General features: G+C 45.2%; 1 protein-coding gene across 1 annotated transcript in view; it reads right to left on the bottom strand.

The window, feature by feature from the left end:
• The window catches only part of LOC147672505 (plakophilin-4-like), a gene marked incomplete at its 3' end in the record, with an annotated part of 326831 nt that overhangs the window by 73782 nt on the left and 231533 nt on the right, over positions 1-21516 (bottom strand). The window contains exon 6 of the mRNA XM_086947985.1: positions 6962-7145. Coding sequence (XP_086804111.1) covers positions 6962-7145 — 184 coding nt within the window. The remainder of the gene's footprint in view (positions 1-6961; positions 7146-21516) is intronic.

The following is a 21516-nucleotide window of genomic DNA, read 5'->3' as shown; positions in this document are numbered from 1 at the left end:
AGTAGGCGTCCTTTAGATCTAGAGTGGAGAGAAAGTCGCCTTGCTGAAGTAGTGGAAGCACTTGTTGTAAAGTGACCATGTGGAAGTGGTCTGATTGGATGTAGAAGTTGAGTGGTCTGAGGTCCATTATTAGCCTGAGAGAGCAGTCTTTTTGGGGAATTAGGAAAAAGAGGGAATAGACCTCTACGCCTTGATAAGGCAAGGGAACCAGCTCTATTGCATATTTTTGTAATAGTGCAACAACCTCTTGTTTAAAAAGTGTCAGATGTTCTGTTGACATTGGACGCTGTTTGGAGGGTATGTTGGGAGGGGTAGAATTGAGTTCCAGGAAATAACCATACTGGATAATTTGTCTTGCCCACTAGTCTGTTGGGATGGAATTCTAGACAGGCAGGTACTATGAGAGGTGTTACCTGACAGGAGTGGGATGATCGGGGGGAAGCGCAGGGAAGTCACTGTTTGGTATTGAGGGAGCTGCAGGTGTTATTATCCCTGCCTCTGCCCTGGTTATTGTTCCCCCTGCAACTCCCTCTATTGTATCCTCTGGAAAAGGAGCCCTGGTTGGGACTTTTGTAGGATAAGGAAGGGTGTTCCGATGTACTTGTTTTGGAGCCTGCACTATAGAAGGAATGCCAAAAGGAGCCTCTGTTAGAAGGTGACTGTAGAGCTCCCATACATTTGGCAGTTTCTGTGTCCTTTTTAGGTTTCGCCTAGCGGAAGCTGCGCTCTGCGCAGCTTTTCCGCGCAGGCGAAATCCTGTTGAGAACCGTAGGGTGCTTTGGTTCGGCCCTCGTCGTTGATTGGCTGGCTCCGTAAACGGAGCCTTGCCATTGGACGAGGGGCCTGTCCGTCAATGCCGGACCAGACACGGGGGCGTTCCCGACATTCTTTGGCTTTTGCCGACGTCACGGGACGCCGGGAACGCCCCCGTGTCTGGTCCGGCATTGCCGGCACCTCCCTTGCTCCCCCTCCCGCTTGTTTCCGTGCTGTTTCTCTATTTATTGGTCCTCCAGGCGTGTTTGTCTCCCTTAATCAATGATCGTAGTTGCAACTTCGTCAACTGGGGACACTGTGCTGCTGTTTTGCTAGCAGACCCTGTGTGTTTGAGTTGCTGGTGTGATTGGTGCCCTTTCCCGTATGCAACTGTTGACGGAGAGCTTCTTCCGCTGTGTAGTTGTAAATAGTCACTTGTGTTCAGGTGGAAGTAAAACTTGTCCAGCCCCCTGCGTTCAGCTCTTAGTGGTGGCACTGTGTGCGCAGCCGTTAATAGTGACCCCCTCACGTGCGTGTGGTTGTTAAGTGGCTCGTCTCCTGTGTTTAGCTGCTCTGCTTTCACCCCTCCCTCTTCCTCTCTCCCATGCTGGATGTGTCCAGGCCCCCGGAAGCAGCAGCTCCTCGTCCTCCCTGCGGCCGATGAACATGGGGGACTACTATGACCCGGAACACCCTATTGAGTAAGTATTTGCACCGGTGTGGCTGTTTCTGTCTTTCCCCTGCTTGTTTACTTAACCCTCCGCAGTCTGAAACAACAGTTTACGACGTGTTCCCGGCACTTCTCCCTCAGAAAATAACGTGCATGTGTGTGTTTTTGTGGGCTGCGGCAATCATGCGGATGGTACATCCGCCTTGCCTAAAATCTGTCACCATGTTGAACAACCTCGCAGTGCGGTTCCGTGTGTAGTTTGTTAGCGACGCATGTTTTTATGCTTACATTTTACAAAATGAACATTTTTATAAATATTTTTGAATTGACATATATTTTGTTTTGGTGATTGGTGGCCGTACCTAATTTAATAGTAGTTAACACCCCGGTCTCACAAGTTTACCAAAATTAAGAAAACCCACGGCGGTAGTACTTTATTTTGTGGTGATTTTAAATGAACCGTCGTACGTAGGATTTCATTTTCTTCTTCTTAGACGTGTGGCAGTTGGGCATTATTATCATGTTTTGTTATGTGATCTTCAATGCCGTTTTTAACCCTCTTTGACGGTGGCCGCGGTGTACTACCCCCATGGTTTTATCTGGTTTGAGGAGCATGTTTGCAGTCTCCATTTTAGTTACTAGATATTTAACTGTTAAGGAAAAGATACGATTGTCGGTAGACCAGCGGCCTCATTACCACCCCCCCCCCTAAATGGAAATATTTATTTTTGACAGCCCCGTGACCTCCACACGGTCACTATTTTGTCAACGCTGCGCCGACGTCGCCTGAGAAACGCGGCCTACGTGTGAGGCCTGCACAAAGCTCCGGAACCTCGGACTCGCGTGAGCAGGTCTGCCGGAGGAGGGTTTCGTTAAAAGCGTGGCGAAGAAACAGGGTTTGCCCTCAGCGTTTCTACGCGGTTACCGTCTTTCTTAACCGAAATGCCTCTCTGCTTTCGAACCCTGGCGCAATTTATGACGGGAATTTTTCATGAAAATATATCATTTTTTTAAACGACTCTTTATTTTGTACAAACAATATTGCCGTAGTCCCATAGTTTAGCCACCCGTGTTTACTACAGTGTGACCACTAGAATACACCCACGCCTGGCCTCGCTCAATGTGAAGTCCTCTTGGTTTAGTGCACATCTTAGTGGTTCAAAGTCTTTTAGGAGCGATACTTGGTGTCCTTGGGCAACGTGTTAATTAATAGTTTATCGACAAAATTAAGGGTATAGAGCTTCGGCTCTTTTAGAGCCAGCTTGACGTTTTAAATGGCCAATGATAAAGTTCCAATGTGAGGCTCGACTTGATGAGTAAGGCTGTTGCTGAAGACATGAGGTTTACACAAAGTGCTTAAATTGTTCTGAGGTGATTCAGATTAGGCTTCCATGTTTTTAGATTCTCAATCAGCGGGATCTTCGCTACGGTGCAGAACCTTGGATGTATGCATTTGACTTACTGTCGTCCTGGGGCACTGTACACTAGGTGTTGTACCTGAAGCCACATTCTCTCTCTCTCTTTCTTCATGTTTCGTACCATACCCTACAAAAATCTCAACCCCACTAATCTAAACACTTGGTCTGCGCCGTGTAAGTAGAGTGTAAGGTCTTGTTTAACACCTGTCATAATGTGGAGCACCTCAGGTAAACCGACATATCTTCTATTTCACTTGTTAAAAACGTAAGGATGACCAGAAAAAATGAATGAGGACGGATAACCCCGGTTCTCTAGGTCGCCTGTCCCCACACTGCGTGACATGCATGCATTCAGGAGCATGCATAACTTTAAGTGGGCTGGGTCTCTAATTGAAAACGGACATTGAAACGGGTCCATATCGGGGCCTTATATTAAGGTCCTTAACTTCACTGATTAAAAATTGATATATTTATGAAAATGTGAAAGCGTTAAGGTAATCGATGTCAGCGTATTAGATTCGGTTTATATATCACATGTTACTTAATCTTGTATTCTATAAGAGTATTAACTATTTCCAGAATGTTATTTCTGTGTTTTTTCGGGTAGCATATTACTCTTGTATAGTGTATATAGTGGGTTGCGATTAAGAGCTCTGGAGTTGAGGCTGTGAAGGCAGTGAAGTTTCTCACAGTGCCTGTCAGTGGGTCAGAAAGGTATTCAGAATACATGGTCATCTAATGCTTGGCCTCTCTGCAGAGTGCGCAGAGCAGTGGTCCCGTATTTCAGTTGCAACTGTAATTGTGTGAAGGTGGTACGTATTTGTCTAAATATTGACTAGGTGAAAGTAAAGTAAAACGCAGTGCTTATAGCAAGTGGGTGCGTTGTGTTTTTGGTTGGTGGTGAGAGGAAGTGCACTCAGGAGAAGGCAAAGAGGGTGCCTGTTTCCGGTCCAGGGAAGACCTGGCTTGGCAGTTTGTGCAGGACTGTTGCATGAGGCACATGGTCAAAACTGATTTGCATATGGCTGGGTCCGAACTGTGGTGGGGAAGCGAGATAAAGAATGATGATGGATTTGGCCCAGATCTGCGACTGGGGGCGAGTGTCTGAAAAGTTTCAGCGCTCCATCTATCGTCTGCTTGTGGAAACTTTATATAAAACATTTAAACAACTGATGTATTAGTTTACAGTATTTGTAGCACATTCCACAGAAAGCTTTACATGATGAACCCACATTCAGTCACATCTGACTGAGTTTTCAACCAATATTTAAATATTTGTTTTTGAACTTAAGTCCACTGTTCTTCAACACTCAACTGTGCTGTCCCTTCATAATCAAACATGCAAAACCCTCTGCCAGGAATTTTCAAAAATCTTAGTTCTCCAAGAAGATACAAGCAAAGAACTATCAAGATGTTCTTGGAGCACTTTACGTCCATAAAATACGCACAGATACACTCTTAAGCTGCTGCTGTCAAATCTTAAAAAGAAAATGCCAATGTGGAGTACGACCAATTACCCATCTCTACAATTCATTACTCATCTATGCATAGTTTAATTCATTTAGGTATTTTAAAGATTTGGGAATAGCTTAATAGCTCTACAAGGTCAGAAGAGAGCTTTTATCAATATAAATATTATTTAGCAATCTCTGCTGTAGCATTCCCTTTTGAAATAATGCTTTCCTCCTCGATCATATAAGTAATTGCGACACATCAGGACAAGGGACTAGAAATGTGACTACCCAAGAAGCGGTCGCTCCCCACGCTCCCTGGCCAGCTGCTGGTATCGTAGCGCTATTGCTCCCACCACGTCTTGTGCTTGCTTTGAATATTGTAACTGCCTTATTGTGCTTTGCTTTGAATATTGAAATTTGAGTACTGCCTGATTAATAGCGTTACGCTATTTTGCATAGCCCACATCGCGTATATTTGTTTAGGTGCATATTAGTCCTCGTAGTGCTTTTGATAGTTCGCATTGCTTTTCAGTTAATCTGTGCTGTGCCTCATTTCCCCACCTACTTCCTGCGAGCATAATGCAGTGGTAGTCCCTAAGACAGGTAGCCAACCCTGTATATCAAGGTATTAAAGAGATTTGTTGGCTTTTATATGGGTCAGTACAATCAGTGTTGTCACAATATGCCGCAAAAATCCAAGCAGACGTCATCAAACAGCAATATTTTAGAATGTCTATTTGTGGTGATTGTCACTGATGCAGGAGAAGGTAAACAAAACTGTTTACTTTCTTCCCTTCACTGCACGTCCCCTTTGAAGGCCCCGTATGCTTGTCAAACTATATATGTGTGTATATTTTTTATTGTGGGGAAGGTGCAGCGTATCATTTAAAGACCTTTAAGTGTAAATAAGTTGCAATCATTAGAAGTCTGTGAGGTTTTCTTGTGAGTTTCATTCTTTCATTGGCGTGCCTCTGTGGGCAGAGGAACATGTAATTGAGCTTTACTCCTTCAATAATCCTAAAAAAAGCCTGAAACTACTCTTTATTATACTAGACCATAGGGTTTCGGATCTAGTTGGGCAGACGCTCGTGGGCTCGGGTTCTGTTTTTGAGTCCGTGGCAGAATTGGGGGCTCTGTGCCCTTTTCCGAGCCGGGCTAGCCTTCTCTTGTCACTCACCTGGGAATATTTTAAGTGCGCAGTATGGAAATTAGCGAAGACGCTCGTTTTATACTTTTTGAACCCAAAACTACTCTTTTTGTTTCTGAAGGAGGGATTTAATTAAGCTATTTGTATTCCAATAAAACACATTTTAATGTGGGGAGGTTTGTGTGGCTGTGTGTGTGGGGAGCTTTGTGTGGCTGTGTGTGTGGGGAGCTTTGTGTGGCTGTGTGTGTGGGGAGCTTTGTGCGGCTGTGTGTGTGGGGAGCTTTGTGCGGCTGTGTGTGTGGGGAGCTTTGTGTGGCTGTGTGTGTGGGGGGGGCTCTGTGTGTGTCATTTGCGAGAGATAAAGCTAGTGGCATTGTAAATGACAATGCCATTTATTTATGTTAAAAAATACATAAATAAAAATAATGTCAAGAGCAATGCCAATAGCTCTAACTTTAACAAAGGCGAAACCATTGCATTGTAAATGCTTGTTTATCTTTTCCAAAGATGTGTCTACTGCAGGGCCAAAAAGGTGCTTTTGGTCAAAAGGTTGATTAAGGATGGTATTTTGTAAAACCAGATACCCTGAGCCAGGCATGTCTGAGTAGCAAAACACTGGTACTTACTGCGCAGGACGCAGTGTCTGCTGCATCAAGCATGCATTTTATCAATGTATTAGTGATTAGTATAAGGTCTTCTTGTATAAGGTCATTGGCTTTGTCCCTATATTGTGGAGGTAGATGTTGAATGAGCTGTTCTAACTCATCATAGTGAGCTCTGTCATACCTTACCAGAAGGGCTTGTGTGTTGGCTATTTTCCATGAGTTTGCAGCTTGAGACGCCATATGTTTGCCTGATGCATCTAATAATTTAGATTCCTTATCAGGAGGCGGTGTGCCACCTGACCCCTGAGAGTTTGCTCTTTTACGTGCATTGGCTTCAAAAAGGTTTTGAATACCTTAAAACAAAGAATCATTGGTACCGTCGGTGTTTCTTATCACGGATACTGGCTGTTCTCATCCACTGGTATTACCATTACTTATTCCGTGGGGTTTACCTATTCGAAGACGGATTTGTCTGAAGGTCTAGGCATAGCAGTCTAACTTCCAGATAGTTTTGAACGTTTCCTTACAACACTGATAGATACCCCCACTGCTTGTTCTGAGCGCGGGCAACATTTGCCATTCATCATCGTAAGAGCCTTGATGAAGTTCCGTCTGTGGAACGAAATGCGTTGGCTGAGGCTGATGTCCAATTTTTACTGACGACAATAATGATACTTTCTATATACCTTTAGAGAAAATGGACTTTTCCTTGGTGCACCTTCCCAACTGTACAAAAACCCATGCGCACTATCGACCGAAGGAGGAGTCGCCAACCTCGTGACTAGAAGACTTCTTCGAAGACACAAACATGCAGACATCCGAGCCCAACACCAGATTGCGATATATGCAAAAGTGTACAATCTGCGGCTCATATGCCTGAAACAACTTATTTCTGTTTATAAAAAGAATTGTACCTCATGCATCCAGTGGTGTTGCGTAGCACTGAGGAAGACTGGAACTTGGTTTTGTTATCATCATCAAACGAAGAATTATTCCATCCAGAATGGGGAATTATCACAGTGTTTGTAAGAGTCGAAAGCGCATCACGAATGATTGTCATTTTTACTGCATCACACGAAGATAGATTCCAAATAACACCTAGAAATATAAGTGCAACAAATTATTGTTATTTTTCAATTCTCATAAAATTGGAATTTATGATACTGCTTTCATAACAATATATATAAAAGCTACGTAAGAAAAACACTGTAATAAACATGAACACAAACTTAAGCTAGAAACGGACCGAGTATAAACAGCCTCTTCATGAATTTATTTTTGCAAGGCATGAACAACGAAATGCTAAATTTAAGGTACTCGCAAGGTGCTCTTCCCTATACCAAAACTAGTCACAGACTGAAATAGAACATTCTTAAATTTGATGAGAATTGTAAGTGAAAAGGCGAAATAACACTAAGAGAAAATGAGTTCTGGGTGCTTGTTGGAAACCCAATTAGAAATGCAATAAACGTCAAAACACACTTTTGTGGTTTCGTTTTGATTTTTAGATAAAATATTTACTCATTTCAAGCCAGCTCACCATCCCAGGCAATGATGTGATGTTCTAAGATCGTCTCCAAGATAAAAAAAATATGCATAAAAACACGTGATCTGAACTCTGACTGAACTGCAGAACAATACTATAGACCACAATACTATAGACCACCCCTTTATAACTGCCAGCGCACCTCGCTTAGCGACACAGTATACTAGAGCTGCACTCATTAATTCACGCTCTCTCCCCAAACATAGTCTGGACATCAGGGAGAGCATTATTAATCATGAACTGGACATCTTATTCATCACAGAATCATGGGGAGATGATGCATCTGGCCCTGACTTTGTTCAAGCTACTCCTGAAGGTTACAGTGTAGCTAGACAAGATAGAGCCTCGGGGCGAGGCGGAGGCTTAGCCATTATTCATAGGGACACTTATCGCGCCAAATTTGAGCCCATTCTAAGTACCAATTGCGAAGCTCTCGCATTTACTATCAATCTTACACACAAACAGGCGTTTAAAGGAACCCTGGTGTACAGGCCACCTGGAGCTCGAACCAAATTTCTAGCTGCACTCATTGAAATTATGGAATCAGCAATAGAATCCCCGACTTATACAATTCTTGGGGATTTTAATTTTCCATTGGAAAACTTGGAAAACAAAGATACACTCCAACTTATTACTGATATGCAGGCAATAGGACTGCAGCAGCTGGTGAAGGGCCCCACGCATGAAGCCGGACACACGCTGGATGGCCTGTTTACGAATGACCATGGCATTGAGTTGGTAGCAACACTACCTTTGATCTGGTCTGACCACCAAGCCATTATTTTTAGGATCCGGATGCTACCACTCAAACCCCCTCAGACCAAAGATAGGGCACCAGTGGGGGCGCGGATGTGGAAAAACGCAGACATACCACATCTCTCAAATCTCTTGCTGTCATCTGCTCCAGAAAGCGGAGACGATACTGAAACTATGTCCATTAAATTTCAGGAATGGATCTTAAAAGCAGCGAACGAAGTTGCTCCTGAAAAAACTTATCGCCCCAATAGAACCACTCCATCTGCCCAGTGGTATACAGAAGAGCTGCGACTCCAGCGTCAGTTCTGTAGAAATTTAGAAAGGCGCTGGAGAAAGCACTATAGTCCATTGGCTAAGCAAGAATACAAAAGTGCTCTGGCTATATATAAGAAAGCTATCACCACACAAAAGAATCTTTTCTTCACTGGTCGTATTGAGCACGCCCAGAACTCAGCTAGGATGTTATTTCAGGTGGTGAACTCTCTGTCTAGTCCTCCAGCTGGCTCCACAATAGAGAACTCACAGGAATTCTGTACCGCCCTAGCCACATTTTTTACTACTAAAGTAATGGATATTTACTCCACTTTTTCTAAAGAGCCGGTAGGAAGAACCGCTGATTTAACTATTCAACCAGTACTGAAGCACCCTTCCTTTACTCAGTTTCAGTCAGCTACCGAAGAACAGGTCAACGCACTTGTTGGCAAAATTAAATCAGGCTCTCCGTTGGACCCATGTCCTCCGACCATAATGAACCAACTACACAATGTGGTTACCCAGCCGCTGACCAACATATGCAACTCCATCTTTAGGACAGGTGTCTATCCACAGACCTGGAAGAAGGCTATTGTTAAACCTCTGATTAAGAAGCCATCTTTAGACCCTACCATCACTTCCAACTACAGGCCAATTGCCTGCCTTCCATTTCCTGCCAAAATAGTGGAGGCAATAATGAATAAACAGCTCTCTGAGTTTATTGAACAACATAAGCTCTTAGATGACACTCAGTTCGGGTTCCGGAAGGGACACGGAACTGAGACAGCATTGATAAAGGCCTCGGATGAAATTCGAGAGATCATGGATTCGGGAGGTGCTGCAGTGCTCATCTTATTGGACCTGTCAGCTGCTTTTGACACGGTCGACCACGTCATCTTGGTCGACCGTGTCGCAGCCCTTGGAATTAGTCATCTGGCTAAAGACCTTATAGCCTCCTTCCTTGTTAATCGCAAACAGGCAGTCAAACTGGGCAACTACTACTCGCCCACTTCTGAACTGCCCTGTGGAGTCCCTCAAGGATCCTCGCTAAGTCCCACGCTTTTTAATATCTATGTTGCGGACTTGGCGAGGGTTATTAAATCACATGGGATGCGATTAACTACCTACGCGGATGACACCCAGCTTGTGCTGGCGGTGCATAAGAACGGTCCAGTGGTAGCAGCTAAGTTTCAGGAGGGTTTACTGGATGTACAATCATGGATGCACAGTAACTGCCTGAAACTTAATGCAGAGAAAACCGAAGTTATGACTTTCGGTAAGATCTCCCCCGAATGGTCCCCAACTTGGTGGCCCAGTCAGATGGGCTCCCCCCCGATTCCAGCTGTCAAGGTTAGGAATTTGGGAGTGATCTTTGATAACAGGCTATCTTTTGGTTATCATGTCAACAAGGTGGTCTCTGCTGCATTCTTCGTGCTGAAGAAAATAAAAAAACTCATGCCATACCTACCCGCTTCGGCAGGGAAAACACTGATCACCACCTTAGTGTTTTCGAAGCTGGACTATGGAAACGCCCTCTTCCTTGGCACTCACAAATACATCCTGAACAAACTGCAGTTCGTGCAAAATGTGGCAGCACGGATTCTGCTTAATATTCCTTGGCGACACTCTACTTCAGCAGCCATACGCCATCTACATTGGCTAAGAGTGGAGAGCAGAATTAAATTCAAGGCTCTCTGCATCGCCTACAAGGCCATTCATCAGACTGGACCAAAGTTCTTAAAGGAAGCTTTTCAGGTGTACATACCTGGAAAAAATCTAAGATCAGCAGCAAGCCACCTATTGCATGTTCCCCGAACAAGAACGGCCACATGGGGAGATAGACGCTTCCTGGTAGCGACCCCCATACTGTGGAACACACTCCCCTTGTATATTAAAACAGCACCAACACTCATTGCCTTCCGTAAGGCTCTGAAAACTTGGCTATTTAATCAATAAGTTCCTGTCCTGATTTTTGTGTATCCTAGAGCATCTCATTGCGCCTAGACACCCTAGGGTATTAGTTGCGCATTAAAAATCCCATAAATAAATAAATAAATAAATAAACAATGGCTAACTATAATCTCATATCAAATCAATTTCGGTACAGACTGTGAAGCAAACTTCCCAACCTTGTCGTCTGCTATTAAAACTAGGAAGTTCAAGCAACAAATGAAATTGTGAAAGCAACAGAGATTCTCGAGAATAAATCATTTAATACTGCAGACCATTACATTGGTTGCTAGTTCGTATATTCCAATTTTGTTAAGACTGCCCTGACCTCTTTGCAGTGCCTTCTTATTACCTTAAATTTCCCTCTCGTGTCTGAGATCAGAGACAAAAAGGCTGGCGGGAGCATCTGAGATCACCGATAGGGTGGTACATCCCAATATCACAAATAGGGTGGTACATCCCAATGGTACCCAACACTTATATGTTTGGCATTAAAGGAAGGAGAATTTGAAAGCCGAATTTAACGCAGGAAGGGAGGACTGTAGTGCCCTAGGAGCACATTTGAATGCCATGATTTTGGCAATTTATATCACCTAAACTTATAAAGGGCACAGGAGGACATGAGGGCGGGAAAGTGGTAAAGGTACGCAGACAGCAGTACTTGTGCTGCAGAGGATTCTGTGAGGTACAGGGGAGAAATCGCCTTTAAGTTCAAGCAGTTTTAAAAATTCCCAGTGTTTAGCTGATAGTTGGCTGAACAGGTGCTAGCAGGGAAGAGAGTGCGTCTGGAGAGGTTTTAGAGTGAATGTAGGAAGATGATGAGTTTGTTCAGCAGACAGGTTGAGTGGCTCATTACAAGCATACAAATTATGTATTTTGCCAACTTCATAAGAGATGGGGCTAAATCTCATAATTATGTTTTGGTTGAAACCTTGTAGTATTAGGAGTAGAGTTAATGAAAGCATCTGGCCACATGCAGTCACCGCAACTAATCCTGAACCAGAACTTGTCAGACTGACTTTGAGAAATCAGATAATACAAAATCCAGAACAATCCACCTCTCCCACAATGGAACTTTGGCAGCTACATTTCCAGCAGTCTATGTAGAGACCAATTGGAAGCATGCTGCACAGCTTATAAAACATTGTGAAATGTAGATAGTTTGAGATACTTAGAAACATATGACATTTTTACCACCAGAAAGAACCAAAAATTGGTAAAGGGAGACTAACCAAAGGCTTTACCCTTGCTGCCACATCATACAGCAGTATAGTGGTGAGCCCTTCCCAGCATGCATCTATCCCCAAAAATCAAACTGCATCAACTATCCTTTCAGAGGGAAGCTCAAGATAAATCTACGCTGCATTCTTTAATCCAATGGCGAGAGCAAAGACACTCATTTATAGATAAAGCGGAACCCTTTCAAAAGCCTGATTTTGGTTGGCAATGGTTAGGATACTAACATCAAGGCCATTACTGGATTCGAATGGTCATTCTAGATGGGGACTAGTAGAAGACTCACCACTTGTGCATAATTTAGTAGCAAATAATACAAATTGTAGTCCTAAAACTGTTAAAAGTAACTTCTTAAACCCATTCTGTCAAAAGTCAGGAAAATCAAAGGACCCCTCCATCATGAAGTCACATCTTTTTAGAGGTCGCAGCCGCTACATAGGTCAGCAGCCGACATACCTATTTGATGGAGACAGCTCAGCTAAGTTGCTGCGGGGCTGTGAGCAACTTATTCAGGCTTTGCGGAGTAACTCGACATGGAATAATTCAGATTGACAAAGCCACCATGTACGTCACCAGTCTATTTGCACTATATATGAAAGCAGTTAATCAGAGAGAATGACGCGGGATAGAGGCCAATGGGACAGATAATTAATGTTTGGTCTCTTTTGTAGAGAAGAGTGATTATAGCTTTTCAGGTCTAATTAGGTGATTTAAATTACCTTGTTATATATATATACACACTTAATTGAGGGTGTGAACAAGACCTAAGTATTCTTCATAAAATTAGAATTGGCTTAATTTAGCATAGACCTCAGTGAGTCACGAATCCACACCACCTTAAACTGATTGAGACTAAATTCTAGCTTTGCATTCGCTCTAACAAGCTTGTGCAATATAAGATCTACCAGTGACTCATTTAGTTTTACGTCATCTCCAGCTGATGATACATCTGCCAATAGAGTTTCCTCAGCGTCAATACTAATAAGACGGCTCTGTTCATTTAGAAAGTATTATTTTCTTTAGAAGTTTTAAGGTAAATTATTTATTGGGCAAACATCAATCAACTAAGTGGCATGCACGCATCCGACAAACAGGACTTCCACCAGTGCTATTTTCAACTAGAACTCATACTACAAGGGCACTGCAACACGCAGGGGCCAGAATTAATATTTAAGGATGAAAAGGGGAAAAAAAGGTGGCCCCTGTCACCCTCAACTGTTAACCACGAAATATAGAGCGACTTTTAGGCACACACAAAAAAAAAATCAGTGTTACCCAAGACAAGAATAATGTAAGTTTGCATGAATCGTGGTAAAATAAATACACTTTCCACTTACTCATTGTGCATGAGGCGGGAGTCTCAGAATCATAATGGATTTTGCTCAAAGATAGTTACCCATCTTGTATTTAAGTTCAAAGAGTTTCTTGGTCCATGGTAGCACGGCAGAGGGAATAGCCTTCCGTAAGCAAAGCTCGCTCTTACTCGGATGGTAGATATGAGAATAGAGGAGTGTGTCGATAAACCACTGAAAAGAGACCACTCTCGTTCCCTCTGTATGCGCCACAGCACGTGTGTTGGTTACATGGGTGATGGTCACTGCTTTCAGCCATGGGGTTGTGGCTCTCTCCTGGGCTATGCGTCCCCTTCTTTCCATGTCTATGTCCCATCCTCCTACTGCTGATCTTGCAGTTGTTATGGCAACCACTGCTGGCATGGCCGCTTGCTGCTCCTCTTTAACATGCTCATTACTGGACAGCAACCTCCTTCATTCAACTCCGCTAAAGTCATTACAATTCCCGTTTCCAAAGGATATGTAATAACTGAAACAGAGACAACATTCTTAATCTTTCGCAGACTCTGCTTATTTAACAGGCTTCATTAAAGATATGACTCCTTTTTGCCTCGTGACCTGCTTCAGTTTTTTTAATTAAACTTGTTTTTATTAGTAATGTTGCACCCAACACATCCCGCAGAGTGCCATACATATAAATGACGAGCCATCTGTTTGCTAACATAGGAGATCGTGGCATAATATTCATGTACGATACGTTTAGCTGTTACATTCTCTTTAACACTTGTGTAGCCGTGACAGTGCTCAGACGTCTCGGATTTCTGCGTGCAACCATTTTTACTCAGAACTATCAGTAATTACAGATAAATTAAAAAAAAAACAATAATTTACCTAATTCTACAAAGCAGCAGCGACTGGTTACGGGTCTCGTCCTGTGCGAAACTTATTTATTCTCTCGGGCTCGGCTGTCCGGTGTCCAGAGGGGTAGCTTGGGGTGGAGTGCAGGGCCAATCAATCCCATCCTCCCTCGGTGTTTGCCTCTTTATGTGGAGGGGGGTACTGACATTATCTGATCTGAGCCCTGAGCAGGTTGAGTAGTATCTGGTGTCCCTGCGTGACTTCTCCGTCTTCAGGCTGGCCAGCAATTCAGCGGAGCGGCTCTAGCATACGCCCCACTTAGGCCAAAGATTCTCATCTTTTCGTACCATTTTCAGGCGACATTCTTCAGCCACTCCCCATTCTCGCATCTGCTTCGGTTTTTAATATTTTCTTTAAAAAAAAAGCTTTCCACAAAGCGACCACGTTGTTTACATCATGCACGACTGAAGGCGCCTAAAAGTAAGGTTGCCAGCCTTCAGGTATGTGGCCATCCCTTGATGTATTAATTGTTTTCTTTATATCATCTGATATCAGAAGCCTTCTAGTCATGAGTTACCATGACTTTAGTTCCATGAACTTAACTTGGGAAAAAAGTGTTTTCGTAAAGACGAGGGTTGCTGAACTAGGCAAGCAATTTTATCTTCACAAATAGACTAGGGTTTTGCCTCACCTGAGGAAATATCAAGACAGCAGCCTAATAACTCTTGATAGCAAAAAGCAAAAAATGTCAGGAAAACTTGCATAAGGAGACCCACTCAAACTGCAGAGCAATTGGAAAAAAACATAACCCTTCCCCCATCCCCCCAAATTTCTCACAACGGTTCTATGAGGTAACAGAGCTGAGCATATCTAACAGTGCAAACATTTAGGGCATAGTCAGTTATCCCTTTAAACATGCAATAACATACATGACTGCCAACATGTTATTGGCAGCCCCAACTCTTTAAAAGCGTAAAAACACGCCCAGTTTGATTCTGCAGCAGGAAAAAGGGGGAGGGGAGTCTGAATTTTAAGCTCAATTGAAGCCTTTCCCTCATTTTTTCACACCTGCACTACATGAATGACAAAAGGCGTTATTAAAGGCTCACTACAGAGAGCCTTGCAGGCACTTGGATCTCATTCACTGAAAACACAGCCCTGTTTTCACCATGATGTTTGTCTGGGTTCCCTATGGGAATAGTAAATCCTCCTGTTGCCTCCCCTGCACCTTCCTGACCTCAATCCAGGCCCAGCTGGAAAGACAGCCCAACAGCTGGCCGTCCTCGGTGTACAGTAACCGGCCAATTTCCTCGTAAATAACGACCATGCTGCACGAGGCGGTGGATGTACTGTGGGTGGGGTGGACCGTGGGTTCAGGGAAGTAGCATCAGGAATTCCATAATATCTTCAGTTCAGGGTCGGGCTGCTCGAGGCCAGGTGTGGGCCTGTTTTTTAGCTCTAAGCTGCAGCAGCCACCCCCCAACCCATAAGCCCATTGTCATTCTGTCTGCCGGCCCGTTGCCACATACAGACTGATAATAGGCCAGCAGCATGAGTCACAGCACGTGCTGCGCCTCCTCTTGTCCGGCCTTAGGGCACGACAGGGAGGGTTTGCCTCAGGCGATGCTGCTTCTGAGCAGAAAAGTTCATGCTCGCCTCGCAAGGGGAAGTGGTGGGGGCATTCTGCTTTTCTCCAAGGGTGCAGCTAGCATTCCTGCAGCCTGTTCATTGCACTGGGCCTGAGGGAACAGCCTTTCTTTCCCTCCTGTAATGGCTGCTTTTACTTCTTTAGCCACCGTGCAAACCCATTCAAGCCGACCTTTCAAATAAATAAGGAGGGATGCAAGTGGCAGGATTGCAGACCCTGATCATGTGATGGATTAGTAAGAAGGCATACCCTATAAACAAAGGGTTTTAATTTTATTGTAATATGAGGTTGGTTGAGTGGTGGCAAAGGGATGTCCATGGACCTAAACAAAGAGGGGGAGGGGGGGGGAGAGGGGAGAGGTAAGGCCTATTTTTTGTTCCCAGATTACTCTTCAGTTCACGCTGAGCACAACAGCTCCGGTCCATCTATCACCAGGTCAGAGAATATATCATGAGGTAAACTTAAAAGCAGAATAGATTTGAACCACCGGCGGCTCCTCCACTATGGCATAGGAGTGTGCCCCCCCCCTCCCCAGCAGCATACTAAAAATATAATTATAATTATTTTATTTTTCAGCCACCCGAGTCTTGTGAGTGGGGCCACAGCACTGAAGCAGGGGGAGTGTCGGGCAAGGCTGTCAGTGCGCATGACAGTTTGGACAGCCGTCTTAGAACCTAGCTGCCTTGCTGGGTGGAGCGAGACCAGCTGACACAGGCTCCCAGCTCCTGATGGAACGCAAAACCAGTGCAATCCGCCCAATCCCGTCGCTGCTTTCATGGTGAGAGCAGCATCAGGATAGGCTGCTGGGGAGTCTAGGAGCCGGTGCCCAGAGGAGCAGAAGAGAGGAGAGGAGAAGAGTCCTGAGCGTCAGATAGAGTTTTTTTGTTACTGCCCCCACACGCTGCACCACCAGAACAACTTAAATGGCTAATACATTATAACTTTTATACTATAACAATTAGCTTAAGTTTTGAATACATAATATTCCTACCTATGTGTACAAGAATCTCAAGTGTTCGCAGAGTAAACACCTTGGCCCGATTCGTCAGATTACCAAACCAATGTAGACCTATCTATTCTTGTCAGCACGCTCCACTGTGATCATTTACAGCTCAGTGGCATTTTCTAGGAGGCTTACCAAAGGGCAGAATCCCTTCTATTTCCCTGGGTGATTAGCTAGGAGTACTGTAAATGCAAATATTGGACCATGAGCCTTTCATATCCCTCCCTCTTGGTACTGAAAAACGAGGCTGTATGGTACTCGCCCAGAGGGCCATTTATTTATTTAACATTCATAGCATTTTCATGACGAAAGGTTAACAAACCAACTGTATTGCTACAAAGGACAACAGGTGAGACATAGTTACCACAAAGACAAAAGGAAATGTATGGTATAGATAACTTGTGCTAGCAGTATTCCTATCATTTGCTGAGAGGCATACACCTAAACCATTTCTATTATATATAATAGCTGAATGTATGTATTTTCACTGGAAAAAAACAGCCAGGCCTGCTTCCAACTCCCCACAGGCAGCCAATCTCATGCTACACACACTGATTTGGCTGTGCGTAGTGGAGAGTTGGCCACAACTTCGCCTGCCGCCAGCCCCTGTGGCTAAACCCCTAGGCAGGCTATCAACCCCACACCACGCACAGCCTTTAGCGTGCTCAAATAGGGTTGGCTTTCGGGCTCGGGGACCAGAGGATCGGGTTTCGCAATACAGAGATGACATGCTCCTCTTTCTCCAGAAACCTCAAGAATCCCTGCCAGGCTTATGATCATCTTCGAAATTAATTGGGAGACTTCTGGGCTTAAAGTGAACTGGAATAACTCAACCCTGGTGCCCATTCAGGGAGCGAAGGGCCGATTTTGGGTGAATCCTCGACTATGAAGAGCGGGGGACAATTTCTATTTTCTGAAAAAAGGCGACAGTCATGCCCCTGTCAAAATCCTGGGGCCTCAACATAGTTTCCTTAATGACCAGGGCCGTGAGAGACATGGACAAGTGGGCTAAGCTGTCGCTTTCAATAGTAGGACACAGGGTGCGATTTTAGATGACGTCTCTCCCTCGCTTGATATGTGCTGCAGCATTATCCTTATCCACTGCAGCCCACTTTCTTTACTGCCCTGCAGACCCATATTTCCAGGATTGGGGTGGGCAGATGTTAGGCTGTATTACTGGGCCTCAAAGCTGGTCAACATAAATGACTGGTGCCGGGCGGGTAGGGGTACCCAGCCCACTCACTGAACCTACGCTGCTCCTTCCTCATGGACTACCCTCATTGCTTTACAGTCGGGCATCCCCACACTCGGTCGTCTATTACACAGGTCCCAATCCGCTGTTGGTATGCAGCACTTCACCATATAGAAGAAACAGTGGGCCTGATGGGGTTCCAATACTGAGACTTGATTGGCATCTCACACTAGGTGATGTCTGGAGGGATGGGCACTTGTGGTCTTTCCAAGAACTGGCGAATGAGTTCCACCTACACTCAACACAGGTTCTATTGAAATCTATTGTGACAGCTCTGGAGAGCTACAAGGATAGACTAGAGGCTCTCTCTCGGAGTTCAACCCAACAATGCAAATTAGTCACTGATGGGCTGAGTGAAGGGGGTATTTCCAGGCTGTATAAATCACTGGAAACAAACACACAAGATCCCTGGGGAACCTTGAGGGTGAGTGGAAGGAAGACGTGGGGACCTTCGAAAATGAGGAGTGGGTGGAGGTGAAAATGACCTAGAGAACGCTTGCTATAGCCATGTGCTTCCACTTGATGCAATTCAAGTATTTTCATAGAATTTATTATTGCCCGGAGCATCTCTGGCATATGTGACGTGCTCGAGACCCTGCATGGTTGTGATGTAGCCTTCCTCTGGGCTTCCTCTATCATGTATTGTGGACCTGCCAAAGCAGGCAAGCATATTGGACTGCAATTAATAGTCGGATTGGATGGGTGGTGGGCATAAGTGGGCAGAAGTGTGGCTCACCGGTTAGAGGCTGCAGACTCTGAAGCAGAGGTCGGCCCGGGACCAGGGTTCAATTCCCGACGCGGCAGGGTACGGAACCAATGTCAGCGGGCTCGATAAATCTCGCCTCGGTGCCTCTCTAACCATGGGTCCCACGCTGCAACTCTGGGCAATAGCTTGCTTAATCTCCACATCAGCCCCCTCGCTGCCGGGGATGCCTGGCTTCACCTTGGGGATGCCCAACAGGGACCATCTCACAGGGAAAGCCAGGACGGGTTCCCCAGCGGCACACAGCGCCAAGAAACCCTGGGGTGAACGTGCGCTCTACAAATTCATACTAACATAACATACCTTTAGCACTCGACCCAGAGTTCTTCCTACTGGGGGACTCTGGAGCCATGCGCTCCTTAATCGCCACAGCATATATGATGGCCAAGATAGACTTGGCTACAGGGGCGTAACAAACGCCCCCGCAGCCCACGCGGTGCGGTGTGGCCCTCCCTCACTGACAATCATCTCAATTTTAATTATGCCCGTGTCGTGAGGCACTTATAATGCTGGCAGTGTCTGACTGGGCCCTGACGCTCTTGATGCCTGGTGCGGGGCCCCGGCCGGGGCCTCTGAAATAGTTCCAAATGGTCGGGGGCCCCGAGCCGGGCCCGTGAGGGACTTATAACTTAAGTTAATCAGGTCATCGCTCAGCCCTAGGCGGCAACAATGTAAAAATACTTGTGCTGGCTGAGGCTTCAGGCTGGCGCTGTAATTTCCTGCCGCGCAGATGCTTACGTTTACACAGACAGTTAATGCTGCCTGGTGCCAATTAATTACGGGGGCGGGGGGGGGGGGGGGGGGGCTTGCCATCACGTCCAGAGGAAGTAGTGTGAGCACACTGAGGCAGAAGCGGCCGCGGCGGGGTACTCAAATCGAGTCAGGGAGTCCTTGCACAGACAGTTTTTGTTCTCACCTCGCATTGGTGAGACTTGTGTCCTGAATTGGTGATCTGACCCGTCACCCGCGGCCCGTCCGCCGCCAGTCAGTGATGGTGCCTCAACAGGCACTGAAGCCTGTAGTGCAGTAGTGAGTGCAGCTGAGCAGAACCAAGGCCATGATAAAATGCGAGGCCTGCCCAGCTCCAGTCCTTGACTCGAGGCCTGGACCGCGGCCTCTGCTCACGGTGCAGGGAGGGGAAGTCGTCGCGGCTGGCTGGCCTGTACCGCGACGGCGCTGTAGTGCTCCATAAGTGAGTGTGTCACACTGACTACCTATTAAGTTAGTACCAGTTGGTTGTTTCAGATAATAGTTCAAAGTTGCTTGTATTACGATCTCACTCCCCCCTTGGTATTGAAAGACGCCAGCTGCTGTTCATCAGCTTGCTCACAAATATCACGAGCACACTGTTGTAATTAGCGATTGTTAACGAATGTACATTGCTAAAGTATAATCTAGTTCTTTAGGTAATTTTTGAATTCCAGCGCTTTGTAACTGTGCCCATCCATCCAATTACATACATTTTCTCGCTATATAAAAATGTACATAGATAAATAAAACATGTATTTCAAATTCCCTCCTTCTTCCCCATCAACCCCCATACCAAACCCTCCGTTTCTGGGACATCAGCCCATCTCCTGTCAATGAGGCGCTATCCATCTGTTAGAGGGCACGCTAGAGCACCGTGGGGGGAAACCGGCAAACTTTCAACATCTCAGCAGTGTTCTGACTTCAGAGCAACGGGGGATTTTCCGGACATTTACACCCGAATCATGGCACAGGGAGCGAGGGCCTCTAGGCAGGTGCACTGTTAAAACCGAGAAACAATTACAGGCAGGGGTGTATCTGCAGTGGTCTCTCGCCCGCAGAGTAGCTGACATTACTTAAGGCACAAAAGCACTTCAACTTTTTTCATTTCTTTAAGCGTGCGTTGACAATACTGAATCATTAAATACATTACTAGATTAAAATAACTTATTTTTATGCAGCTCTGCAGTGGAACTTTTTAAATAAAAATATATCGTTTTATTTGATTATTGTATTTCTCTGCTTGTAACATTCAAGTTAGTAGTCACCATATATGACTAAGCAGGGCCGGCTTTAGCACTGTTGGCACCCGGTACGACAATGACATTTGAGGCCCCCTACGCCCCACGACTGCCTCCTCGGATTCTCTCACTACCACAGGGCAAAAGTTCCCCTCATCTCTCCTAAAACATAATATATTGCTAAACACATCGCCTCTCCTGAGGTCATCGCCCCCTCCACAAGTCAGCGCCCAGTGCGGCCGCACCAGTCGCACTGCCCTTTAGCTGGCCCTGTTTCTAAGCTACACATTTGCATTCTTGCACCTGTGCATGTAGTGTACTCTGAAGTGCAATGTCTGTGAAGGGAGATTAGTCCAAATATATGCTATTATAGTAGTACATCCAATGCAAGTGGAGCGCTGTACAGGGTCAAAGGCGCGACTACAGTCAGCGAGTGATCGGAGAGGTACCTGGGTTCTGTGAGGAGACATGTAATATTACTGCATTGTGCTGTTGTGTTCTTTAAAAAGGTGTGTCTACAACTCCTTCCTAAGTTAGAGCAGTGTTGAGGCAGTCCTGATGGATACAGAGATGTTTTTCTTGATCCTTGATGCATAGATGGAGAAAGTCACTTGCCTGTTTTATCACAATTTACTGTTTTTGGTCACCAGTCTGGTCCATGCCAGTTTAGCTCAACTACGTGTGCTTGAACATATGATCCTAAAGACCAATGGTGTAATTTTTGATATTTATATGTTTCCCTCTTCTTCATTGCTTCATTTTGTTTGCGAGAAAGTGTCACTCAGTCGTTGAAATGTCACTCATAATAACACTGAAATTATGAAAATGTCACACATAGCAACCTGAAACCTTGGCAGCTATGTATAAATGGTGTATGGAGGGGCCCCCGCCGGAGCCCGAGGCAATTATGGTGCGTGGGCGGCGG

Source organism: Lissotriton vulgaris, unplaced genomic scaffold (genome assembly GCF_964263255.1).
Source record: "Lissotriton vulgaris unplaced genomic scaffold, aLisVul1.2 SCAFFOLD_2522, whole genome shotgun sequence".
NCBI lineage: Eukaryota > Metazoa > Chordata > Amphibia > Caudata > Salamandridae > Lissotriton > Lissotriton vulgaris.
This window is presented reverse-complemented; position numbering and strand designations above follow the sequence as displayed.